Here is a 27,992-nt window from a genome sequence, read left to right as displayed (position 1 = left end):
ACTGTTTGGCTTGCATTTGTAAAAACATATTACAGCAGAAAAACTGAATATCGAACATGAGTCTAAGTTTTTCGCAGGGTGCTCAATACTTTGATTATCTTGCCGTTATTATACTATGCGCGCAAGTTCAAAAATACCATTTATTTGGAACTTCGCGGCTAGGTTTGCACAACGTCGCTTATCTTAATTTTCTCCCGGGTTCCTCTGGCGTGACACTCAAGTTTTCAGACTTTTATACTTTCCTATAAGAAATCTTACTGCAAATCTATATTATCCTATTATATACCTAAAATTAACTGCATCAAAAGCGTTGGGATAGTTTGCAAACCATACAGACTATTTGCAAGGTAATTTAACTGTTGCATGTAAATGCGTATGCATGTGTGTGCAGACTTGTCCCGAATTGGAAATCTCACTCCGGCCAGCTGACCAAAGTTGGCAGCCCTGTGTACCAATGAAGTACAGTATAGTCCTCAAGAGCTTTCTACTGGTATGTGCCGCGAGTGGTATTTTAATTGCTGGTGTTTCATTTTGGAGCCGCTCATAAAACACAGGAAAACATGAACGTGAACCAGTCCACTTTAGGGCTAGGAACGTGAACTAGTTCATTTTAATCTATGTGAACTGAAGTTTGAGCCAGTTCTTGTTAAGTGTGAACTTGTACTAAGGCAAGCCGTTTTAGCTTTAATTCATTTCTAGAGGATTCCGCACGTCTGATTCTAACTAACGAGAATCCAAATTCTTGATATCGGGAATTCTGTTGTAGCTAGTGATATTCAAAACGTTTTTCTCATTCATTGTAATTTGTACTAGTTAAAAGGACAATTTCGGATATCAGGAATTCAACTGTAACTAGTTATAATTATGTTGTATCCAGTCAAAATACTCATTTCCGATATCAGGAATTCAATTGTAAATATTGTATAGTTATAATTAAGTTTTAATTATAGCTAGTTACAATTGATATCAAATTGGATTTTCAACTAGTTAAAATTTTATTTCTGACATCAACAATTCGCATTTTGAGAAGTTAAACCTGAATCCATGATTCCAGAAATTGGTATTTTAACTATTAAAATCAAATTAGGCCTATGCGACTAGCAACATCTGAATTCCTGATATCAGAAATATAATTAATAAATATAGTTACAATTTAATTCGTTATTTCAAGAATATGCATTGTAACTAATTACAACTCAATTTGTAACATCCCCTCGAAATGAATTAAATTCAAAACGACTTGCCATACTTGCACATATCGGACTGGCGGCACCGCGCTTCGCTAGGATGTGATTTACATTTCCTGTCGGGGCGGGCTGATTCGCGCAGCTTCTGCTCTGCGGACGGAGTGGGGTTGCGTACTCAACTCGACTAACGGCACACTACCTGTAATCATAGCTTCATTTAAATTTTATATCTAATATAGAAAATGCTATGCAGTGGAGAGAATCGAAGGCAGTTCCCCCCTAATGTAATAGCAAGTACTTAATAGTTCTGTAGCCAGACTACATTACTGCGGTATTAGGAGCACTTGGTAGAATTTATGAATTTTAGGGAATAAAATCACCGGTGCGTTTTCCTGGAATCGTTATAAGGTGAGTAAAACACAGAACAACTGATTTCGCTTCGCTCTGTTAGTTCATCCGTACATATTAGTGATGACAATTCATAGACTTAAGACATAACTTTAAATTTTAAAGTGATTTGGTTACTGTAAAGCTTTCTACAGATTATAAATTACTTTCACTATATGCAGAGCAGACGCCTGTCAGTTGGGGTTAAAGTACAACAGGTGTTCTTAACGCACCGCATTACGTTGTGTTTCTGTGGATTATTACTTGTTTGTTGGTTCCTTATTTATGAAGCAATAAAACAGACAAACAAAATCAAACTGCCAGCGCTATAGGCGCAGATATTAGCGGGTATGAGCTCCAGGTTAGTGTGCGTCTCTATTTCCATACAGTAGTTTTTGCCATAAATGGGACATTTTGCTTTCACCATGCGTGCAGCGGAAGCCTGTCAGATGGAGCTGAAGCACGTGCGTATTTCCTGCTGCAAGCATTTTGAAAAGAAATTATGGTCGACGTCAGTATAGGCGAAATAATCAGAACAATGGTGCCAAACTACACCACCTTACGGCAACAGCTTCGTTTAAAATCTTTGAACCCACTAAGGGGAATATTTTACCAAAATAAACTGCACCTTGTTTATCGAGGCCAGTAGGGGTAGTTAATTATTACTGAAACTTAAATTTTACAGAAGGTTTCGAATGCACTGACCCTCATTCAATCGATGTGAATGGAATGGGAAACGAGCGCATAATCTCGATTTTATTTTAGCAGCAGCGTTACTGGCATCACAGTGAATCCAGACCCAGTTTACGGTTGTCGAATGTTTTATCGTAGACTCTGTAATCATTCGGTATAATTGGGAATGTTTCGATGTTTCCTGACGTGCTTTTATAAACTTTTTTTTAATGAATAATAATTGCCCTGGTTTAGCATTGCAGGATAATACACTGACACAAATGTGACAGTTGTCTTGTCTGTTTTGTGACCCATTATTTACCCCTGAACTTCACTGTGTATATCGCTACACTTTGTCGAAATACCTTTGGATGCATCTTTAGGCTGTACCTGAAATTAAACCTGAATTTCAGTCAAATTAAGTTATATCTAGGTGACACTGTCAGGCACCGGTGCTGTTGTGTCATAACCAGCTTTGCTTCGAGCCAAAATGTCTCTAGCGAATGCACTGGAGGGACTGAGATATCAGTCACTCACTGTTGGTCTTATCTTACTAAATGATCCCCAAAATGTAAGGAAAACCTGTTTTTTTTATGTAGTGGGGACCATTTTCCAGGTCCCCACAAAGATCTCTGAATACAATCCAAAAACTAAAAACGCAAAAAGTGTTTTATTTGGTTACTTATGGTTAAGGTCAGGACTCAGTAGGGCTTAAGGTTGCCATGTTGGGATTAGAGATTTCCCTATAGAAATCAATGGAGAGTCCCCACAAACATATAGTTACAAACATGCGTGTGTATGTGTGCCCTGTTGGCATCCTGTTCAGGGTGTACCTCTGGGATGGGTACCTACCCCCATCACCCTGTACTGCTTAAAAATACCCTAAAACCCAACCTGGAATAATGTAAAAATATATGAAATACCACTAGGAGTAACTTTTTGTGGAGAGAAGAAGAATATTTACTACTTGTTGCCGTGTTACTCTTAACTTGCATATGTTATAATGTTAAATTGTGTTTTTTTGTTCTGAGCAAACACTTACTACCCAGATAAATAGCTTTAAATATTTCTGTCGTCTGCCTAAGACTTTTGTACAGTACACAGTATATGAGTTTATTTGTAGGTTGTTTACAGCGAAGCATGCAGCTCAGTGCCATTGTGCGCATAGACATCTTGAGCTTATGCCAGCCAAACAAGGAATCCCTACTACCTATACAGCCAGTCACAGGGAGGAAAAGAAAGCAGAACTTCTTCCCCATTCTGTATTTCATTAGCCATAATTTATTGAAGGGTGCTGCACCTGACCCATCTGTGGTCTGGTGCAGGTGCGGTCTTCATGAACGTGCTCATTGGACCTTCCTGTGTTCCCGTTATGGTCTCTGTGACATTACCACCCCCCTGGGGCTTCATGTTGGTAGCCTTGAAACTGAAAGCGCTATTAGCAAACTCTACGCAAACCACAAGTAACTGGTTTTGTGTTTTTGCTGGACTGGAGGATCTTAGGCAGCCCCAGTACCATGTCAAATGTAACCCTGAGCTCTTAGTAAAGAGACCGGACGGGACTCCCCTGGTGGATACCATGCACAGGGAGGTCTCTGCAGACAAGAATAGGTGGCGATGACTGTTGTTGAGGAAGTGTAGTTGCTTGCTCGTTTACAGGTGCGCCTCCTCGGTGATCTTCTCCAGCACTGGTGAGGTGTGTGTTTCCACATTAGCCAAGAGTAAGTTCATCAAGCAACTGAAGGAAAGGACGAGCAAAGGCACGCTAAAACATGTCAACCTGTGGCGAATTTGATTAAACGAAATGCCTTTGCTGTTAAATGGCTACAGAGAATGCCAGTTTCGCCTCATCTTAGTGTGCCTCTGTAACCCAGTATTTTAAAACTACATTTCCTCAAAACATCCTTTTTATTTGTCGCTCAGTGGGACTCTATCTATAGACTAGACGAATCTTGTTTCTATTCCCGGCCCCTAAAGCATAAGCTAATGCCAATTAGTCATTCACGGCCTGCTGAATTCCTTTCCTCGATGTTCCTAAAGCACGTTGTGTTGGTTTTCTGCACTGCAGCTATAAAAGGAGCGGATGGTGCCTCCAAGCAGATGTGCAACAGCATCAGCAGAGGCCTCCAATGAAACGATCCTGTGGTCCTGGATTTGTTACCTGAAGCTTTTCAAACAAACCAGACCAAAGTTACGGGAATGCGGGAATGCTGTCAGTTTTAGCACTTAAAGTCTGAGTCGCTGGAGGGAACACTAAGACATTTTTATATGCGGAGATCATTTAAAGAGTATTTTCACCATGAACCAGGAACCGTCGAGCATACTTAAATGTCACCGAAAATATCTTGATCTAGATCTTGAGGGGGTTGGATAGGAATGCAGAGACACATTATCTAATCAAAGCTGAGGAAGACACTGTTTCTCTGAAACAGTAATTAAATATATTACTGCAAACAAGGGCGCAAATTACAGGGGGGTGAGGGGTTATAAACCCCCCCCCCCCAAACAATCACAAAATGGGTGGATACCTCCAACCCCCCAATGTTCACCCCAAAGTTAAGCCCTTGACTGCAAATGTTATGCTAAAATTTGCCATTGTCCTATTAATAATGAATCCGTTGAAACAGGAACCGTGGTACTAAATAACTGTCAGATGGTGTTTGCAGGTGGCTTCTGATTAGAGGGTCCTTGGCGTGGTGTTTTCCTGGCTACACGGTAGGCGTGACCAAACTAAGTCAGGAAGACGCCGCTGTTTATGCACGCGATATACACAGTGGCGGCCTGTGCAGTGTTCCTGTCGCCCCTGTTTACAATTCCAGCACAAGAGCAGCACTTCCAAGCAGATGGGACGTAGCTGGCGACGTGAAGCAGTGAGGTTTGAGGAGCAGTGAAAGACGCAGTGACCCGCGTATCCCCGTGAGCACGACCATAAACGGACAGACTTCGGTTTGTTTCTAGCGTCATGACCCTGCCCGGTCTTTCGAGACCCTCAGTCAGCGAGGAACAAAGGTTCCTGTGCAATCAAACAGACAAAAAAAATTGCAGATTTATCAAGAATGGTATTGAGAAAACGCAAAAAGGATCAAATTGGTGTGAGCAGTACGTACCACCAAGACTATGTACTAGGGAGTATTCTGTCATGTTAAGCTTTTATTTATTCTTGTTATGTCAGTGAAACCACAAAGAGAACCAGTCTGAGCTTTTCTTACTGGTTTTGGTCGTTGTCCTAGTGAAGGTCTGCAGTTATTTCAGTTTTTGAGGCCCCATTTACAATTATTTTCATTTAGCCATGATTTGTCGTTTATGCCCTTTGAGCGTAGATGCCTGTTGTCAGGATGGAGGAGTATTTCCATCAGGAGGCCACGTGGACTCATCAGACACACTGGATGACCATATTCTTCATCGCCTGCTCTCCGTGAAGTTGGAGGCAATGCTACCAGCTACCAAATGACCTCTTTACTGGTAGCCAGAGACTCCTTATAAGAGGCACGTCCTTCCCCATGCTACCGAAAACACAGGCAGCCGATTCGCCCCATTGATTAGCTCAACAGCCGACGCCTCCTCACTTCGAAGCCAGTTCCTCATACGGCGCCGAGAAAAACGTTCGGCTTTCCCCCCGCTGATTAAAGAGATCTGTAACTGTGAGATTTCTCAGCTGGCTGCTCCGGCTGTGCATGTCGCTTCTGGAAGCCTAACAGGATGTGGCTGTTGGCACAGCTGTGCCAGCCTGACGTGTGCTTATCACCGGAGCGCAGTAGCATAGAGCGTCCGGTACGACCAAGGGCGTAATTTGAGATTAAACATTGGGGGGGTTGAGGTCCCCACCCATTCATCATGACAATATGATTATTTAGGGTGGGGGTTGTATTGGCCAGTTCTCATTACAACCCTCCCCCCCCCCCAAACCCCTCCATAATTTACGCCTGTGTTTACAGTTGACCCCCGTAAATGCCGGGTCACCGAAAAATTGTCACCGTCAAGAGTGAGCCAGGAATTGGGGTCCTTCCTGATGGCCATCCAAATATCTGCTAAATGTTTCTGTTTCGTCTGGCAGACAGCCACACAAAACCGACCAATGGCAGGCATCTGAACGGGGAAGGCCCGCCCTTTCTGCCCAGCGTCACATGACACAGGTTTAGTGGCCTGCTGGTCGCAGGTCTGGGTTACAGGAGGGAAAAATATGCAGGAAGAGCCCGATGAAGAACCTGTATGCTTTATGACCTCTGCGCCTCATGTCCGATTCTCTGCCATTCTAGATAACAGGCTCAGTCAGTGTGGAAAGGAGTTCTGTCTAATACAACAAGACAGTATATTAATGGTGTATCTCCAGATCCAACCACCAGGGGCACTGCAATATGGGATAGCAGTGATCAACAATTCACGCATCTCTTTCTTTTTTTATTTTACAGCTGTCGGTTTAGTGATCAGTTCATTGTAGGTCACTTGTATAATGTTAAGTGCACTGGGGTCCAGTGGGTATGAGGCAGTGTTGGGATCTTCTGGTGGATAAGAGTCTATCCCTGTGTCTGAACTTGTTAGAAAGTTGTTGGAAAGGGTACAGGGGAGGCGTAGTCTGTCCTGAGATGTCTTCAACATCTCAGGATCTTATTCACGGGTGATGTAGAGACGGAACATGAAACAGACAGATCGGTTTGGTATCCTCACCTATGAGGTATGAGGTTCCTTCATAGGGTTTGCTGGACTCTCTCAATGATTGGATGAGGAGTTCACAGATCAAAAGGGAACCCCGAAACAGAGCTAAGCTGGTTCAGGCATTTTATAGGGATGCCGTCTAGATGGTTCTAGAAGGAGCTGTTCTGGGCATGGTCCAAAGGAGGGCTGCCCCAGGGCAACCAAAGGACATGCTGAGGATTGGGGGCCATCTAGAAATTCCTCAGAAGAATCTAGAACCTATGATTTGGTCTGACCTGCTTGGCATGTTGCCACCATGTTCCTCCCCAGAAAAAAAGGAGGGGAATGAGGAATGGTGATGATTGGATGGAGGAGACCAGCTGTATCACAGCATAGTGTGCGTGTGTAGTGTAATATTTATTTAAAAATGTCACTGTCATCGTTCTCCCCAGTTCAATTAAATAGCCTCCTGGTATTTCTCAGCCTCGTCAGTCGAGCTGTTAGCTAAACTCAGCTAATCGTCCCTCAGAAGTTGCTTGCGCAGTGGTGACGTGTTGGTTTACCATGTTAAGGTCCTTAGAGGAGCGTCGGTGCCCTTTGTCAGAACACGAGTTCCGCAGCTTCACTTGTGTCTCCAGCAAGGCGGCTCTACAGATACCTGGAAATGTGATCGTTGTTATAGAAACTCTCATTGTTTATCTGTTACTAAGCAAGCGGAACTACTGTTACGTTCGTTCTGCTTTTATTTAGTAGCTAAGGCTGTGGTTGAGCATAAGAAAAATGCAGAAGAATTATTCTGAACGAGGAAACTTCTGTTCATTTTGCTAACTTGCAATAGTGCATGTATTTTCTGCTTATAATTGCTTAATATTGCGTGCATTTGGTTGCATATTAGAAAATATTGGAGCTTTTGTATATATTGCACTAAAGGGCAGGCCTGGTCATTGTGCAGCCCGTGGACCACTTCCAGCTGCTTGGCTGTCCCTAACTGGCCCGCATGAGGTCAACAGGAAATTATGAATCGAATATAAATAAGTGTACATCATGCACGCAAAACAATTGAATTTCTTTTATTTTGAAAGTGACTGCTTTTTCCAATTTCCTTACATTTGTGCGTGCGTGCGTGCATGCATACGAGTGAAAGGATGCACCTTCACTGTTTTTACAATGTTATTGTGTCGGTGAGCAGACGTTTAGGAGAAGTGTGAGCTAGCAGTTAGTCCTTAAAAATGTCAGCTCATGTTAACAAAAAAAAGACTGATGCAGACTGCAGAAGTCAAAGGTAATGCCATGTGCTTGCTTGGTGGAGTATAGATCGCTGTGTTTAAGGATTACAATTTGAATCGCCATTACGAGATTAAACACACAGAGCAATACAAGAACTCGACTACATTTCTCTCACTGAATAAGGAAAGAAAGAACTGACAAGTAGCAAATGGGGTAATTAGACTACGAACAAAATAGCAATCGCACATATTGTTTTTTGTATAAAGTTAATTTAATGCTGGTCTTTCAAATACATGCACTGGAAAAACACGCACATTTTCTACATCGCTTTTGTTGATGTTGATTAAAGAGTGATGTATTACTGGCATTTTACTGTGCCTGCTCCACGTTTGTCTAATTGTAACACCTACTCTACCCAGTAGCAGCTAAACAAAACTATACAATTTACCGCTTTTTATAATGAGATATAATTAATGTCGAGCAGAATTGAGCTCAGCCTATTGGTCTGGCCGTCCACAATAGTCGCACTTTTGTCATATGGCCCTCTGGGAAAATTAATTGGCCACCCCTGCTATAGGGGGGACAGAATTCATCTCCCACGTGTGTTACAACGTGGATGATGAATGTGGGCCCTTGTAAGTGAAGGTGCAGGATAAGAGCGCAGAGGCTACGAGGGGCTGTAGACCGTTATTAACTGTTATCAGTGAGTGGGTGGGCAGTAGCCATGCCCTTAACCTTCCTCCTTATGTTGCTGAAGATAACTATCTTTTAATGGCTGCAGGGAATGGAGCAACTGCTTGTTAAGCTACCCCACCAAGCGCACCACTTTCAGCTGCCAAGGTCAGAGTCAACACATGCGATCCGGCTGCTCTGCCGTTTATTTTGAATGGGAAGTGTCATTCATGCCCAATTATATTAAACGTTCAGTGAATACCAACAGCACTGACGGACCCTGTCGATTATTATATCTGCCCCCAGCACAAACAGTCATATTCCTCAGGGTAGCTTTTGGTCCCAGTCCCGAAGTTAAATGACCCTAAGTGTTGGTCCTCGTGTTCAGAGTGAGATCGGTTCTGGTCGTGTCCTGACATCCTTTGCAGTAGACCAAGAGAGACTGCAGCTAACAGTGGGGGCAGCGGAAAAAAATCATCGGTGCCCCCCTGCCCTCCATCCAGGACTTGTACTACTCAAGGACTAGGAAACGGGCAGATAAAATCATTGCAGATCCGTCACACCCTGGACACAATCTTTTCCAGCTCCTCCCCTCTGGCAGGAGCTACAAAACCCACCAGCATAGGAGCAGCTTCTGCCCTCAGGCCATCGCCCTCATAAACAGCGAAGTTGTGTCATCCTGCCTTCTGTAAATTTCACCCCCTTAAACTCTGTTTGCACTCAACCTGACACTTTGTCAAACTGACCCATGTGTGTATATTTCAAATTTTATATCTTGTATAGTGTAATTTATTGTTCGAACGGTGTCATTTATTGTCTGTGTACTAGGGAGTCTCTAGCAGCCGGAGCAAAATTCCTTGTGTGTCCCAGCACACTTGGCAATTAAAGCTAACAAAGCTGATTCTGATCCTGATTTGCAGCTCAGGCCAAATACAGACTGAAGGCCACATTTCTGTAGCCTTTTTTTCTGTCTGGGAATCCATCCTGCCTCCTTCTAATGTAAACCACAACATCCAGGACCATTTACCGCCCAACCAGAGTCTGTTGGTGTCATGGGTTGTGCAGACCCAAGAGGATTGTGGGTATTCTGCAAGTTCTACCTATCCACGTCTCATAGAAGCACTGAAGATTATTTCCGTCTCCTCTGTGGAACTTTGGTCAAAGCTGGAAAAGTGCAGGCATCTTTCCTGTGGCCCTCACTTTGCCAGAGAGGCTTCGTGTATTTTATTTGTGTCCCACTGTCACAGTAACTGAGTTCACCAGCACTTTCTGTTTAATGCATTTTCGCTCCTTTCGCGACGTCGCTTGTCACTGGAACACAATTGGGTTGACGGCTCCACGGCATTAATACTACCATGGCAGAGTTGCCAACTCTCATGCATCTGACATGACACTCATGCTTTCAGACTCTCACGCTCAAATCTATATTATTCCATTATAAACCTAAAATTAGCTACGTCAAAACCGTTGGGGTAGTTTGCACGCTCTACAGATTATTTACAAGGTAGTACAATTGTTACATACATGTCGAAGAATCCAAGGCGTGTTAAAATATGCTCATGCCATCTGAAAGTGTAATGGGAAGGAAAGTTAGAATGTAGAAGGCATACACACACTGCATGCACACACTGCATGCACACACTGCATACACACACTGCATACATATGGTTAACAAATCACGTTGATGTGAAAGCCAACATATTCATCAGATGGTAATAAAAGAGAATCTAGTAAAAATGAAGAGTCCGTCATTGGATAATTGAAAAATTCTGGCATATTCCAGACGCCTAAGGTGTGCGCTGCCACGAGGTAAACGCTTGATTAGTTGGCTTCTCCAGAGCGAGTGAGGGAACCAGGAGGAGATTGATCAGTCTCACGTCAGTCAAACTAGCCCACAATAGACATCCCAGACTTACTAGTGTCCTCTGCTAAGTGGCTTTAAGTTCTGGATGAAATAAAATGTATATAAGATGCAGAATTGTGTATTGTGAAGTATCTGGACACGATTTCCTTTTCTGGCGATTTTCTCTTCGTCGGGCACTCAAGCGTCTGGATAGTCCCAAAGAAATGGTTTCGTGATGAAAACTTGGTGCCCTTTGCAAGGAAACTTTCCACACAAAGCACATGATCTGAAACATGTGACCGACGCAGCCAGGGAGCGGCTAAGCAGCAATAAAGTAAACATCCTGATTGGAGGCCCAATCTGAGCTTACATCTCCCGCTGACTGGACAACTGTGGCATGATTTACAAGAGTGGTTCTCCCTTTTTTGCACCGTGATCCAGTTTTTTCCATGCCATCTCAGTCATGACCCTGTATCAAGTCTAGGTTTAATTTAACACTATGGTCAAACACACAGCACATTCTGCGATTTACGCCAGTCAATGTATGTCTACCGCACAAATCTGATTGGATGAAACAGTGAATTTTAAATTAAATATCTGTGGTTTGGCTTCTTGGATTGGTTGAATTTTCACTAGTTTTGCGCTAAGCAGGTACAGACCCAAGACCCGTTTATATAGGTTAATTATAGGATTGGAGCTGGGAAATCTGATCGTGGATCAGCATAGGAGCTTGCTGGTTTTAAAATGCTTAGATTTCCAACTCTTCCTCATAACTCTTTCAGAACTTGTCACGACCCAAATTTGGGTCACAGCCCGTGGGGTGAGAATCGCTGATTTAGAGTCCCAAGTCACCAAATTTAACTGAGCATTTGACTGAGGGATGGGCAGAGGGGCTTGTGGTGGGTAATACATTCTGAAAAAGTCTTACAGAAGTCATTCAAAGAGAAGTCCTATAGTGGTGTTTTCGCCAATCCTAGATTTATCTATCCATCTGTCTGTCCATCCATCCGTCTGTCCATCCATCTGTCTGTCTATCTATCTGTCCACCTGTCTGTCCATCCATCTGTCTGTCCATCTGTCTGTCCGTCTGCCCATCCATCTCTCTCTGTCTGTCTGTTCATCTGTCCGTCTATCTGTCCATCCATCTGTCTGTCCATCTATCTATCTGTCAGTCCGTCCATTGGTCTGTCAGTCTGTCCGTCCATCCATCTGTCTGTCTGTCCATCCATCTGTCTGCCTGTCCGTCCATCTGTCTGTCTGTCTGTCTGCCTGTCCATCCATCTGTCTGTCCGTCCATCTGTTTGTCCTTCTGTCTGTCTGTCCATCTGTCTGTCCATCTGTCCGTCCATCCATCTGTCTGTCTGTCCGTCCATCTGTCTGCCTGTCCGTCCATCTGTCTGTCCGTCCATCTGTTTGTCCTTCTGTCTGTCTGTCCATCTGTCTGTCCATCTGTCCGTCCATCCATCTGTCTGTCTGTCCGTCCATCTGTCTGCCTGTCCGTCCATCTGTCTGTCCGTCCATCTGTTTGTCCTTCTGTCTGTCTGTCCATCTGTCTGTCCATCTGTCCGTCCATCCATCTTTCTGTCTGTCTGTCTGTCCATCTGTCCGTCCATCTGTCTGTCTGCCTACTGCTTTTCCAGTAGTGGGTTGCAGGGGTGCAGGAGCCACTTTTTACCATTTTATCATATTTCTTTCGCTTTGAGGCTTTGTGCAGTAGTCAAACATCAACATTTTAAAAGGGGGTATAATTTTATCTGCATGCATTTTAGGTTCCTGTGGACAATTTGGCTTAATGCTTAACTGCATTTTCGTATTTATGCACAATTTGATGTCATCAGCCTTTAAAACAAATGAAAGTAGTTGGGGTCATAAGGATGCTGGCTTGTTTAGAAGCTTTTACTGCGGATCTGGAGAGATAGACTTGGAGAGAGTCAAAGTAATGTCACGCTGGGGCTGTGAGGTTGCTTCTCAGTTGTGGTTTCATTTGGATTTTATGTGTCTCTTTAGATGTCCACGAGGCTGCCTCATACAGTGGTCTTCATTGCTGTCATTTGTGCCACCAGTGCCCAACAAGGTAAGTCATCCAACTACCTCCTGTTCCTACGTTAGCCGTTAGCCGCTAACCTCTCCACCACACAGTAGAATGTGAACCTGTTGGACCTTTACTACAGCAAGGTCCTGGAGTCAGATCCCCACGGTCAGGCACGTGGCGGAGAGGTTTCCCGGGTTAGCATGGGTGGGAGGCTCATGCAGGTATGACATCATATCCTGCGGAGGTTCTCCCCATAGGCGATGGGGCCCATTTTGGTTCCGGTCTTCCCGGTGGTACAGCTTTATTGGTGTGCTCTACGTGACCCCGGTGTTGCTCATCAAACCCCTCCCTCCCTCCTCTCGCTCTCCTCTTCTCCTCAGAGGGAAGCAAGTGTGTCCATGCTGATGCCAAGTCCTGTGGGGAGTGTATACAGGCGGGAGAGACCTGCGCCTGGTGCTCAGACCCCGTGAGAATGCCATCGTGCTCCCTCTCTCCCTCTTTTCATCCCTCCATATCTCCCTATCTATATCCCTCCTTCTCTCCTTCCCTCTGTCCTGCCTCCCTTTCTTCCTCCCACTTTCCTTCTCTGTGCGCCTAGACTGCTGTAACATCACAGCTCAATTGCAGTGCATTGTGATCAAATTTAGCATTTTAATAGATAGATAGATGGATGGATGGATGTAAGCAATACAGTGGTTATAACAAGTATACACAACCCTGTTAAAATGCCTGCTTTTTGTGATGAAAAAAATAATTTCAAAACTTTTCCCACCTTTAATGTGACCTGTACAGCTCAATTGAAAAACAAATAAATCTGTCAGGGGGAAAGTATAAAGAATAAGACATGCACAATAAGCTGGTTGCATAAGTGTACACACCCGTAAACTAATACTTTGTTGAAGTGCCTTTTGATATAACTACAGCATTCACTCTTTTTAGGCAGGTGTCTACCAGCATGCCACACCTTGGCTTGGCAATATTTGCCCACTCTTCCTTGCAAAAGCACTTCGAAATCTGTCAGATTGTGAGGGCATCTCTTGTGCACTGCCCCCTTCAGGCCACCCCACAGATTTTCAGATGGATTTCGGTCTGGACTCTGGCTCGGCCGTTCTAAAGCTTTAGTTTTCTTCTGGTGAAACCATTCTTTTGTGGATTTGGATGTAAAGTTTTGAAATCATTTATCAGGAGTGTCTACACTTTTATATATCCAATGTAGATGTTCTCATAGAGTAGATCTCAGTATTCTTGTTAGTATTACCTCACACTCTCGAATAATGCGGAAATGTTAAATAAGCCGAATTCTGAGGTCTGCTTCTGGTAGAACCGATTCGTTCATCTCCCCTTCCTCAGAATTTCCTGAAGCAGGGAGAGCCAACCTCGTCCCGGTGCGATGAGCTGAAGGTTCTGAGGAGGAAGAACTGCTCAGCAGCCATGATTGAGAATCCGCACGGCAGTCGGAGGATTGAGCTGGACAAGCCTGTCACCAACCGCCACAAGAGCAAGGCGGCGTGGCCGAGACCTGAGGAGATAACGCAGATACAGCCGCAGAAGCTCTCCATGGAGCTGAGGATCGGTACGGACCATTTCCACAACTAACCCTCAGCGGGCCTGATGGATTCAGATTAAACCCGGTCAATTTGCTCTAGTCAGTATGGTTTTCATCGAGACGACATCATGGCTGCATATAAAAATGTAGTTATCATATCATGATGTTACTAAAAAATAAACTAAAGAACTCAAAAGAATTGTAAATGATCATATTGTCATAAGGATCACTTGATTCTTGTATTCTTATTGAAAAGTGAATCGCGAACATTCTTACCCATTTGTTCAAACGTCACTGGTATAGTCCAGGTGTCAAATGTTAATACAACATGGCCTGTTAACTGTCATGGTTGCTTGCTGTACCTGCCTTGGTGTGTCAATCCCTGCTCTCTCAGGGGAACCCCAGTCCTTTAATTTGACCTTCAAGCGAGCTGATGACTACCCCATTGACCTCTACTACCTCATGGACCTCTCTTACTCCATGAACGATGACCTGCAAAATGTTAAGAACCTGGGAACAGCCCTCATGGAGGAGATGAAGAGCATCACCTCGGATTTCCGAATCGGTGAGTTTTCCTGCTGGGTCCCGATTTTCTTATCTTCTTGGATGCAGTTTGCTGTTCAGGCAGTGCTTATGTCGTTTGTTTTAATCCCTGCGTCTGGTTGATGAGGTCCGGAATTATTTCGAAACATATCTGAGTGTTGCAAATAATTCTATCTCCGCTGAAAAGTACAATACTGTGAAATGTCTTTTGTTGCATTTTTGCGGTGGGATCTTCAATCAAAGCTGACCATTATGGATAAAAAAAAAAAAAAACAATGACAAACTCCTCGGTCTGTCTGCTACCTCAACATCCCATCAAAAACTTTTCAAAAGAATGCTGTTTCAGAATGCGAATCTGAGTCTGGCAAACTTCAGGCAAGCGAGTGACAATTACACATTCCGGAGTGCTATCGTAGGGTTCTTTGTCACTCTGTGGATGATGTCATAATGCTTTCTAATAGATTTTGGCAGTACAGGAACTGCTGGGGAAGATTCATTACTGTTCCATACTTCCTCCATTCCAGCAGTACGGTTCTGACGGCCTTTTGGGATCCCCAAAGCCTTAGAACTGTTTTTGCATCCCTTTCCAGTTTAATAAGAATCACCAGCTTCTTCCCTGGAGATTTCTCAGAATGTTCTTTTACTATTGGCATGACTGCCAGGATCTGTGTGATGCCTGCTCCTCCCTCAAAAGTAATAAGAATAGTACTAAATATAGATGAAGACACCTGGCATCCCACCCAGAGCTCCCCTGCCTTATGCCCCATGTTTCCTGAGGAAGCTTCCGGATCTACCTGCAGTAGGCAAATACTACGGACAGGTGAATAGATGGATGCTGACACTGGGGCACCGACACTTACAACAATCAGGCTGATAAAAGATCATTGCACTTTTTGTTCGTTGCATTGCTTCATTTGCTATTCTAAGGGAGAAATCGACCGCATGCTTTTTCGTGGTCCTGGCATTAGGCGGTACCTCAGCTTCATAGGATTCCCCGTGAACATTTGGCCATAAATGTACCACCAAAGGTCCATGCTTAACTGGGAACAGGAGGTAGCTGTCCATCGCAGTGAATGTCACGAGAAAGAGAGCAAAGAGCCTTGGTGAACTCATACCTTCTGGTTTGTTGTTTGGATCCTGTGTGTGTGTGTGTGTGTGTGTGTGTGTGTGTGTGTGGGTATGGTGAAGTATATATTACATTGTGGGCAGGGGTGCAGGAGGATTTATGAAGGGAGGGAGCCAAACAGCAAATGCAAACATCTATTATGCTTAATGAAGCATGTGGCATGATTTGGGCTAATGGTTTAATACACTAAACAATTTAATTGACACCAGCCAACATACATACACTGTTGCTTTGTTGTTTGGTGTGGAGTTGCTAATAATTCACAAATGGCCTACTGGACAATAGCATGAACAACAGAATATGGTGTGTGTGTGTGCATGTGTGCGGGTGTGCGTGTGTGTGTGTGTGTGTGTGTGTGTGTGTATTATGTTTATATTACGTTGTGGGGACCGAATGTCCCCTCACAATGTAAGAAAAGCCTGTTATTTTGACATTGTGGGGACCGTTTTTCAGGTCCCCAAAAAGATCTGTGACTGCAATAAAAAAACTAAGGTTTCCAAAAGTCTCACATTTTGTTTGGCTACTTATGGTTAAGGATCGGGCTGGGTAGGGCTTAAGGTTGCCATGTTGGGATTAGAGTTCTCCCCATAGAAATGAATGGAGAGTCTCCACATAGATATAACTACAGTCAGAATCAGAGTACTTTATTAATCCCTGAGGAAATTATGCGGTTACAAACCTGTGTGTCTTTGTGTGTGGGCATGTATGCAGTACATCATGGGAACATTTTTTTTCAGTATGCACAAGGGTAAACTCGATTTTCTAAAAAAAAAAAAAAAAATCTATGAATGTAATCAAAAAACTAAAAATACCAAAAGTTTTGTGTGTCTTGAGTCTTCATGTACTTCCTGTGTTTATGTCAATTTATTCTGGGTTTCCTACCACATTGCAAAGACGTTCATGGGTGAATTAAAGTCTCTAAAATGTTGTTGTTGTGAGATTGTGCCCTACGATTGAATGGTAGCCTGTCTAGGGAATCCCCTGCTTTATATACCAAGGTGCCTGAGATCTAGGCTCGCTGCCATTCTAAACTGAATAAGTGCCAACCAAAGATGGATGGATCCATGCCAAAATACATGATTGTTCTGTAAATATGGTATGTATTTTTTTCTCCAAAGAATTACAGTAAACCACTCTTAGAATAGTAATGGCATGTACCGATATTGGAGGACATTTTCTTCATTAGTATACAGTGTGAGTTCTCAAAAACACACGTCAGTTTCGGGGCAGCTCCTTCCCCTGCAAATGTTCTAGCTCCCCCTTGTGGCCGCAGGCTTCGGCTCCTTCGTGGAAAAGACGGTGATGCCCTTCATCAGCACCTCACCAGCCATGATGCAGAACCCGTGCTCTCTGCACCAGCATTGCACTAGTCCCTTCAGCTACAAGAATGTGCTGAGCCTCACCAGTAACGGGACGGAGTTTAACCGGCTGGTGAGCGAGCAGCAGATCTCCGGCAACCTGGACTCCCCGGAGGGAGGCTTTGACGCCATGATGCAGGTGGCCGTCTGTGGGGTGAGTCCTCAGTGCAGCCTCTGCGGCTGCCCTCATCAAATGCCTGAAAGAAAAATCAGTATAAAAAAAAACAACAATACACTTCAAAATGCCTTGTATTAATAAATCTGTGCTTACAGGGTAAAATGATAACAAAATACTTTTTTGTTGCTTTTGTTTTATCTGTCTAATCTCTTCCCTGTCAGGTTGTGCTGGAGCCCCAGCCCTTTAACTACATCTCCTCTATTCCCTCCATGTCGTTCACAGGAACACATCGGCTGGAGGAACGTGACTCGGTTGCTGGTCTTCTCCACCGACGCCGGCTTCCACTTCGCCGGAGATGGCAAGCTGGGTGGCATCGTGCTGCCCAACGATGGCAAGTGCCACCTGGTGGACAACATCTACAGCATGAGCCACTACTACGTACGTCCCTACCCGACCCCGGGCTTGGCAACCGCTCGCATCCTGTTGCTATGCTTCTGCCTAATGAGCCTGTTTCCATGGTGACACCCTAGTAACCTATTGTGCCGCGTTGCCTTTGTAAATTGTCCATTGGTTCTCTGGGTCACCATGGCAATAGACCTTTTATTACTGGGTCCTGGTTTATGCACAGGATATGTTCCCTAACAATATAGAGTATTGTGGTGAGGTGGAGATTGTGGAGCTTTTAACATGATTTGTTTGCAGGACTATCCCTCCATCGCACATCTGGTCCAGAAGCTGAGCGAGAACAACATCCAGACCATCTTTGCCGTCACACAGGACTTTCAGCCTATTTACAAGGTGGCCTTGGTTAAGCTTCTCTGACCGTGCGTGTGAGGCTGACCGCGCCCCCCCCCCTTGTAGTGTGTCAGTGATGTGTTCTCCTCCCTTAATAGGAACTGAAGAACCTCATTCCCAAGGCTGCAGTGGGGACCTTGTCGTCCAATTCCAGCAACGTCATCCAGCTCATCATCGACGCCTACAATGTGAGTTCGGTTCCGCCCACGGCAACACCTGAGAATCCCAGGTGATGTGCATCAATCACGGAGGCTTGTCTTTCTGTCGCCTGCCAACATTTAAGGAACCAGTAGATTCATTTAATTGGCAGAAGAATGTCTTTTTAGATGAATAATCCTTTAACAGTGAAAGGAACATGGATGTGTTTTGTAATCTCGACCAGGGGCAGATGTTTCGAGAATGAGCTAAATAACCAGCCAGTAAATTCAGAAGATTATAGTATGCTGCTTCAGCATCTACTAAATAAGGAACACGTTTATTTAATATTTGGTGTAATAACCATTTGTGGCCAACAGGGGGCCCTTAAAGCTGGGGGGACCACATGCAAATCTTTGGTTCAACTGGTAGCAAACATCACTGCTTGTCAACAGTCCTGTTTTTGGGTTAATTACTCAGCCTATATATTACTCAAATTTAGCTAACATTAGCCATTATTAGCTTAGTCAATATTATCCAACATACAGCTAACAGTGGCTGATATTAGCTGACGTTGGCCAATATTAGCTGATGTTAAGTTAATAGTAGACGATGTGAATTGCCTGTAGCTGACACAGCTGTGTTTGTCCACTAGTCCTTATCATCTGAAGTGATTCTGGAGAACAGCAAGCTACCAGCTGGTGTGAGCATGGCATACACGTCTCACTGCAAGGATGGCATCGCTCGAAGGGGCGAGGATGGCAGGAAGTGCCTAAATATATCAATCGGGGATGCGGTGAGTGTATCGCCAGGTCACGCCACGTCCTGCCCAACGCTGGCTCAACTTCAGCTACTAAATTAAAACTGGAGCTGAAAGATTCCAAGCCGACTAATTCAAATTCTACTCATTTGTAGAAATACAGGTGACTGTCGATTTACAATCGCATTGGTTCCGACTGACCGGTCATAAGTCGATCTAGTCAAAAGTCGGCCCTATATTTTATACGCAAAAACGATCATATGGAGGGGTGCACGTAACTGGTACGTAAGTACGCATTAAAGGTTAACATGCACTGCAATTCCGTGTCATGACAGCGCGAATCCACTTAAAATAAACGCGCATTTGCACTGCTACGACAAGAAGTTTTATACAGTGAATGCATACTTGGGCACTAGTTATGTGCACCCCTGCTCGTATGATACCGCATAATAACATTATGTCATCTTTAAGTCATATTGTTCGGTGTTTTTTAACCTTTTTATCACTATTCTCTTGATTCATTGTTGCCAGCAGTTGAGATACTAGCACAGTCGTGGTCACATATTTAGTCTCGGAAAGGTCGTAAAGTTGAATAGTCGTAAGTTGATCGGTCGTAAGTCGCATGGGTTGTAAGTCGACAATGACCTGTACTAATTTTTTTTCCATAAACAGAGGTCCATCATCTCCCCCCTCGAGCAAACCATTCACAGGAAATGCCCATGACTGCCATAATTGCAAATCCATTGTCACACTGACCGTACAAACGTGTGGTTCTGTGCGCTGACATTCGCGGGTTTATTCTTCCAGGTGACTTTCACCATCAGTGTCACAGCACAGAAATGCTTGAAGGACAACAAGGAGCATTCCATCAAGATCAAGCCCCTGGGCTTCAACGAGGAGGTGGAGATCCTGCTTAGCTTCATCTGCACGTGTGCCTGTCAGCAGCATGGCGAGCCCAACAGCCCACGGTGCCATGGCGGAAACGGCACATTCGAATGTGGGGCCTGCAGGTAGGCTTCTGCTGCTGCCAGGCGTCCTGATTGGCTAACCAAGGGCTGTCTGGCATTTGATTGGTCAGACCTTTTTAATGCGATTTCTTTCTGTCACATGGGTTTAGATTCTGCTTTTTAATTGGTTCAAACTCTTTGTGCTGCATTTTCATCGGTCGCCTCTCTGGCGTCCAGGTGTAACGAAGGTCGCATCGGCCAGCTATGCGAGTGCAGCACGGACGAGGTTGACACCAAGGACATGGATGTCAACTGTCGCCGTGACAATGGCAGCGAGATCTGCAGCAACAACGGGGACTGCATCTGCGGAACGTGCGTGTGTCACAAGAGGCAGAACCCGGAGGAGCGCTACTCAGGGAAGTACTGCGAGTGCGACAACTTCAACTGCGATCGCTATGAAAGCAAGCTGTGTGGAGGTGAGGCCCAAGGCATGGTGGCGCCGGGTGTGTGTTTGTGTGTGTGTGTGTCTGGATGTGGGTTATGTATACATCACATTCGATCCACACGTCGCCATAAAAACGTGTTATTGTCATGTTGTGGGAACGATTTTTTTCGGTCCCTGCAAGGGGAAACTCAATTACATAAATATCCATGACTGCAATAAAAAAAAAAAAAAAACTAAAAATGCCTTCTGTTTTGTTTGGTTACTTATGGGTGAGGTTAGGGCAGGTTAAGGTCATCATGTTGGGGGTACTACTTTACAAAAAGGCTAGCCTTTGCCACTTATAAATGGCAGAAACTCATTAATAAGAAGAAACCTACTGTATAACTTATTTGTAATTGTATAGTAATGATTTACAAAGTATTACAACGTAATTTATAAACCATTCATAATCACTTTATAAGGTTAGCCTTATTGTAAAGTGGCACCATGTTGGGTTTAGAGTTTTGCCCGTAGAAATTAATGGAGAGTCCCCACAAAGATATAATTACAAACCTGTGAGTGTGTGTGTGTGTGTGTGTGTGTGTGTGTCTCCTGTGATGGAGTGGCATTCCTTGTCTGGTGCCCTGTGCTGCCTGGGGTAACTCCAGGCTCCCTCTGCAGTGACTAAGCAGTGATAGATACTGGAGAATTTGAAAATATAAAATGAAAATATCTGCGATGGGTTGGTCCATCATCCTGGGTTGTTACCTGCCTTACACCCCTAGCCAAGGGGATAGACTCCAGACCCCCCCCCCCCCCCCCCGACCTTGAATAGGGCAAGCGATTTCAGAAAATGGATGGATGGAAAATGAAAACATATATTGGAACATCTTGTTGCGATGATTGATATATTTCTGAACGACCTTTGACCTTCCCTTAGGACACGGCCGCTGCGAGTGCCGTGTGTGCATCTGCGACGCCAACTACACGGGCAGTGCATGCGACTGCCCGCTGGACACCACGTCCTGTCTGGCCCCCAACCAACAGATCTGCAACGGCCGTGGTGTCTGTGAGTGCGGCGTGTGCAAGTGCACCGATGACAAATACCAGGGGCGGACCTGCGAGAGCTGCCGCACCTGCCCCGATGCCTGCATCGAGCACAAGTGAGGCTCCGCCCCCCTCTCTAGACCCCTCCCCCTCCTTGGCACCGCCCTCTTCCTGGAACCCCCTCCCCCACTGGGCGGGTCTAAGGGGTGGCCATAGTACTTTATTTTCTTAGCAGAAACTTATAAGAGATGCATTATGGCCAGACTCCTTGTTCTTATATAGGTCCACCGCCTGAGTCTTTTTAGTCCCGCCTTCTTTTGTAGCCCCACCCACATTCTCATCTCATGCGTTCGTGTTAATGCTGGCCTGCTCACTTGGTACCTGTGTGGAGCCAGATGATGGTGAACTGTGCTCCTCGGCAGGGACTGCGTTGAGTGCAGGGCCTTCGGCACTGGGGAGAAGAAGAAGAACTGCAGTGAAGAGTGTGGGTACTTCGTGCTGGAACTCGTGGACGATCAGAAGTCGCTGCCGGACTCTGGGCAACACATCCCCTGTAAACAGCGGGCCGAAAATGACTGCTGGTTCTACTACATCTACGGGGTCGTCAATGGCACGCAGGAAATGGTGTATGTAGCTAAAAAGCAAGGTGAGCGACATACTTCTCAAACCTAAAACGCATTTCCCCAGGGAGCTGCTTCCGTTCGCTGTGACAGGCTAACTGCAGCCGGCTGCCAGAAGCGGACGCCGGTCCTGTGACATGCGCCGAATGCAACCGCCCAGCTAAAATTAGTCAGGAGTTCTGGCGAAGCGGTGTGTTGAGATGTGTCACTTCAGATGGGCTGTGAGGTGCTGGATCGTGCCGCAAGGTCTGTAAAGCACAGCAGCAGTGCCCCGGCTTCTGGTACTCTCAATGCTGTGCCGAATCGGCCCCTGCGGTCCATCGGGCTGCTCTTACGGCCTCCCTGGCTGCTGCTTAGGCCGACGGTACAAATGGGTGCTCCAGACAAGTGCACTGCCTCTCAGAGTTCCGGTAATGATGCCCCCCAAAGCTGGCTTCTGGACGACAATGAGATACCACTAACAACCGATACCGCTAACACCAACTAATACCATTAACACCAAACAATACCGCTATCACCAACCGATACCACTAACACCAACCGATACCATTAACACCAAACGATACTGCTATCACCAACCGATACCACTAACACCAACCGATACCATTAACACCAAACGATACTGCTATCACCAATCGATACCACTAACACCAACCGATACCATTAACACCAAACGATACCGCTATCACCAACCGATACCACTAACACCAACCGATACCACTAACACCAACCGATACCATTAACACCAACTAATACCATTAACACCAAACAATACCGCTATCACCAACCGATACCACTAACACCAACCGATACCACTAGCACCAACTAATACCATTAACACCAAACAATACCGCTATCACCAACCGATACCACTAACACCAACCGATACCATTAACACCAACCGATACCACTAACACCAACTAATACCATTAACACCAACCGATACCACTAACACCAACTAATACTATTAACACCAAACGATACTGCTATCACCAACCGATACCACTAACACAAACCGATACCATTAACACCAAACGATACCACTAACACCAACTAATACCATTAACACCAACCGATACCACTAACACCAACTAATACCATTAACACCAAACGATACCGCTAACACCAACCGATACCATTAACACCAAACGATACCACTAACACCAACTAATACCATTAACACCAAACGATACCGCTAACACCAACCGATACCATTAACACCAAACGATACCGCTATCACCAACCGATACCACTAACATCAACCAATACCACTAACACCAACTAATACCATTAACACCAAACGATACCGCTATCACCAACCGATACCACTAACACCAACCGATACCATTAACATCAACTAATACCATTAACACCAAACGATACCGCTATCACCAACCGATACCACTAACACCAACCGATACCATTAACACCAAACGATACCGCTATCACCAACCGATACTACTAACACCAACTAATACTATTAACACCAACCAATACCATTAACACCAAACGATACCGCTAACACCAACTGATACTGCTAACACCAACAAAATACCTGTTTGCTGATTTCTGAAATTTGGAAACATCTTTGTCATCTGTCTAAAGGCCTGGAATAGACAACTTATGAAATCTGGAAAAACAATTTCCATTGAAGATGAGCTAATTATTTTATTTTTAATTCAGATCTAAGTTTCTATAGAAATGTGGGCCCTATCCCTTGTTCTGTATTTAAGTGAACTGATCCAGAGTCTCTTGAGTTGGTTTTGTAGTCTTATAACTGTGGGTAATAGTGTACATTTTACTTTTGTTTATTAGATTCTTTTTATATAGGGATGGATTAATGGTATTAAAAGACTATGCATTTTATCTTCAGAATAGTGCAGATATGCTGCCTGAACGAAGAGTTTGGCAGGGCTGTTGTTGTGGCATTTGGCTGTGACCCATGTCCCATGATGCCTTGCTGTCTTGGACAGAGTGTCCGGTGGCTCCCGACATCCTCCCCATCGTTCTGGGGGTGGTGGTGGGCATCGTGCTGATTGGCTTGGCCCTGCTGATGATTTGGAAGCTGCTCACTGTCATCCATGACCGGCGGGAGTTTGCCAAGTTCGAGAAGGAGAAGTTGAACGCCAAATGGGACTCGGTGAGATGGGGGATGGTCATGGGAAATGTAGTGAAGAGGGAATACCTACCCTGTTATTCAGTACATCAAGTCCTAAAGTAAATCTGGGAATGGGCAAAGAAAGTGGGCCAGCTAGTCTGAGTCAGGCTTCTCACGATTTAGCTTTTGGAAGCAGCCTTGATGGTTCTCAGACTTCAGCTGGAAGTAGAGGCAGAGTGTGGTGTAGTGGACTAAGCTTGTGTGCTTGTAATCAGGAGGTCGCTGTTTCAAACCCAGACCCCACCGTCTGTGGGTCCTTGAGCAAGGCCATTAACCCCCTAAGTTACACCTCTTCCTGTCGGACCCCCTATTTGTAGGTGCCATTGGCATGGGTACCACTGGAAAACAGCTGTTTGCTCATTCACCTGGGAAAAGTGGATGTTAGTCATTTGGGAGCGCCATCAATTGTCACAAGTCTCTTGATATAGTGCTGCCACCTAGTGCTCAGTCACTAATAGCGCATTAGAGTGACAGGTATAGTGGAGAGTTAAAGGCAGAGAAACAAATGTACGCGTGTGTTTGTTCTTCGCTTTTTCTTGCTTCTCCTACCTACTTGGAAAACGTCACCCAGAGAGAAATGGACATGGTGTTCTCCTAATTGAAAGTGCATGTGGCAGAATTCACTGTTGTAAGAAGTTGAGCATTAATTAATACGTAATGAGCTGTATGCCAAAACGGGGAGAAGGGGGGCACAGTATGAGACTGAGTCCATCGTTGGTAGAAACAAAATGCTCATGTTAACAGTATAATGACATCAGCCTCCGGCACTTAAAGATCCCTCTGAAAATATTACCCTCCTTCATTATGTGGGATTTCATAACCAATTCGGTCAGGCAGAGAGCCGCCTCTGATGTGAGAGGTTACCAAGGCGACGGGCTCACCAACATCCTGTCTGTGTCATTCTAGGGCGAGAATCCCATCTACAAGAGTGCCGTGACAACCATCATCAATCCCAAATACGAGGGCAAGTGATGGACCTACTTCCACCGTACGCTAACAGGAGCACTGAGAACGGTGGGGGGAGGGGGGGGAATTTATTTACTTGCTTTTCTTTTTGTGGCACAATACAGTATGTTACGCATTCATAGCCACCCTCATAGTATGTTTAAAGAACATATTTAAAGAACATATTTTTAATACGTCAGTTGTGTGATGTACAGCATGTGTGTGTTGGACATTTGTCAAGGGTGAAAGATCGTACCTTGGACTGTCGGTCTTATGGCCCAATAGTGACTGCGGCTAAGGATTTGAGCTAATCTAAAGCTGATGGTTCTAGGATGCTTCCTCTACCATTTGGGGGCTTGCTGTTGGACCCATGAGTTACCTACCCACCCTAAAGTACTTCATTAAAAATGGTTAAATCATAAGTGAGGTGTATTGTAAGATTGCTCCAGTGTGATAAGCATGCTGGCTAAATCCCCCCCCCCCCTCCCACAATGCCAGTGCATTTACAGGGTGAAACATTGTGGCTGTATGGTGAATAAACCATCTCTGGCCTTTTCCAGAACCACAGAACGTACAGGGTGTGTCTGTAACTCAGGGAACCGGCTGATTGGCCATCAGTGTCAGTGAGCTTTAACTGGGATCCCGAAAGCTTTAGCGATGCTAACATGCTACTCGCTTTCCATTAGAGTGCCCAAGACATGTTAGTGTTTCTGCTCTGTGAACAGCGGCTTTTAAACACCTCACTATCACTTATGTGCCTGTAACTGCACTCTGCACAGTCTTGGTGCTAAAGACCTCCTTTTTTTTCTGCCTGGTGTCCTCTGTGTTCACCTTTTCCAACCTGTTTCCTAAGTTATTTATTAAATAAAGCGGCAGCGTGACTCACATCGCGGTTCTGTGTCTTTATGGAAATCCCAGTTACGCTCCTGTGTGCTTCTTTGACTGGTGCTCGATTAGGCCACTTAATCTCGACGAGCCGTTAGACGGGGGCTCTTGCTGTGTTAAATATAGGGCGACTCTGAATGAAAGGCAATTCACGCAGCCTGCAGATTCAGAGCTCTCTCTGTGACATTGCACCTCGCACACTATACCGCTGTCACACTAATACACACTTCAGTCGTTCTCACACGATCCTCATTTTTCAGCATATTATCCAGTCGTGCGTGTGCGGCCGGTGCATTGCCGGTGTCTCTCCTTACTCCAGCGGAGAGGGGGATTGGGCAGGAGATGAAAGATGGGAAGCCATACCTCCTCTGTGACAGCAAAAGGAAAGGCAAAAAAAGGAGAGGGGGGGGGGGACAGGAAGGCTGCACTTTTAAAGCGGGGGCTCCAGATCTCACACACGAAGCTGAGGCAAATTCAGGCTCCACAGACCTGAGAGAATAATGGGCAGTTCCATGTGCAGTGGTGGAGGGGGGGGCGCATTTCTGTGTGAATCATTCCTTATGCTTCCCTGTGAGCCCCTGCCAAGCCCAAATGCCACAGAGCGAAGAAAACGAGGCACTGAATAGAAGGATCCAGAACTGGAGACCAGGACGCAAGAGAAGAAACCCAGCAGCATACTGTACAGCAATAGCCCCCCCCCCCCCCCATCCGCTACATCAACCACAGCAGGTCAGGGGGGCGGACGTGCCCACCCTTTTAACCCAGAATCCATACCACCTGCAGTTCAGATGAGGTAATCCACCTGAAGCTAAGTAGGTGTGGGTCTGGTTAGTACTTGGAAGTGTTGCTATGACCACCAGGTCAGTCCATCCTTTGGTCTGTGTGGGTCCCAGTGGAGCAACAGGGACACTGTGATGTAAAATGGCACCTTCCCTTTGAATGACATGTAAAACCAAGGTCCTGACTATCAGGTCATAAATGATCCTTGGCTATCCTTCTCTCTATTTGACTATCCCTGCCGGCCCCTGGAGGATGCGCTCCTCCTTTGAGTCTGGTCCCTCCCAAGGTTTCTTCCTTCTAGGGAGTTTTTCCTTGCCACTGTCGCCTATGGCTTACTCACTGGGGGCTTTGGGTGAGGATGCTGTAGAGCGCTTTGAGACAATGTAATGTTGTGGTAATGCGCTATATAAAAATAAATTTGTTGTTGTTGTTGTTGGGATGGTACCCCAATGTCCTGGCTAAGATTTCCAGCTATGCCCCTGTCAAATCTGACCTCCTAATCATGCTCTATATCAAGTTGGTGAATTCTCTCCTGCCCCTATACCCCCTTAGCTACAGTTTGGTCAGCGTACCATCCAGGTGGGGGCTACACAGTGGCGGTGGTTGAAATGGCTCCCCCATTCATTCTGTAAAGCACTTTGGCTGTTTGAAAAAGCGCTATATAAATGTAACACTCATTCATTCAACCTGGAGTAACTCATCCAATAAGCATATAATTAAATGTGCTCTTTCTATCTTCTATTCTCTGGAATTGCACCAAAATTCAAACAACAGAAAATTCAACTGAAACAAAAGTAAAATGTGGTACAATGCCGAATTGGAATCATCATATTTATGACTTGGAATGTGCAGGGTAGTTGTGTATGTGGTCAAAGATCAAACTCAAACATACATTGTGTGATTTAATAATGTTAAGTATATCAATTTTCACATCTAAACTCAAAGGACTCACACCAAATTTTTCTATTCCCAAATATCATTTCCAACTAAATGAAGGTTTTCGTTTGAAATGTTCAGCTTTGATTACCCACACTGTCTCCATCAAGGTCTGCTAGAAACCCTGGGGTAATGATAGACAACCAGCTGTCCTTAGCTGAGCACATGCCAGTGCTCTCCCCATCTTGTAGCTTTACCCAATATAACATCAGGAAGG

At 44.9% G+C, this 27,992-nt stretch overlaps 1 protein-coding gene across 1 annotated transcript; it reads left to right on the top strand.

Annotated features, from left to right (window-relative positions):
* The first annotated feature begins 1,326 nt into the window (after positions 1–1,326).
* On the top strand, positions 1,327–26,059 carry LOC125740563 (integrin beta-1-like). The gene is made up of 16 exons (XM_049011842.1): positions 1,327–1,595; positions 12,628–12,694; positions 13,033–13,118; positions 14,003–14,225; positions 14,593–14,763; positions 17,141–17,379; positions 17,626–17,781; positions 18,046–18,141; positions 18,237–18,326; positions 18,929–19,069; positions 19,841–20,043; positions 20,218–20,456; positions 21,345–21,567; positions 21,874–22,097; positions 24,045–24,211; positions 25,136–26,059. The coding sequence occupies exons 2-16, from the start codon at positions 12,628–12,630 to the stop codon at positions 25,199–25,201; spliced, it is 2,391 nt and encodes a 796-aa protein (XP_048867799.1). The 5' UTR covers positions 1,327–1,595; the 3' UTR covers positions 25,202–26,059.
* Positions 26,060–27,992: the final 1,933 nt, after the last annotated feature.

The sequence above is a fragment of the Brienomyrus brachyistius genome, chromosome 4, assembly GCF_023856365.1.
Source record: "Brienomyrus brachyistius isolate T26 chromosome 4, BBRACH_0.4, whole genome shotgun sequence".
Classification (NCBI taxonomy): Eukaryota; Metazoa; Chordata; class Actinopteri; order Osteoglossiformes; family Mormyridae; genus Brienomyrus; species Brienomyrus brachyistius.
The sequence above is the reverse complement of the archived record's forward strand: the minus strand, read 5'-3'. Positions and strand labels throughout refer to the sequence as shown.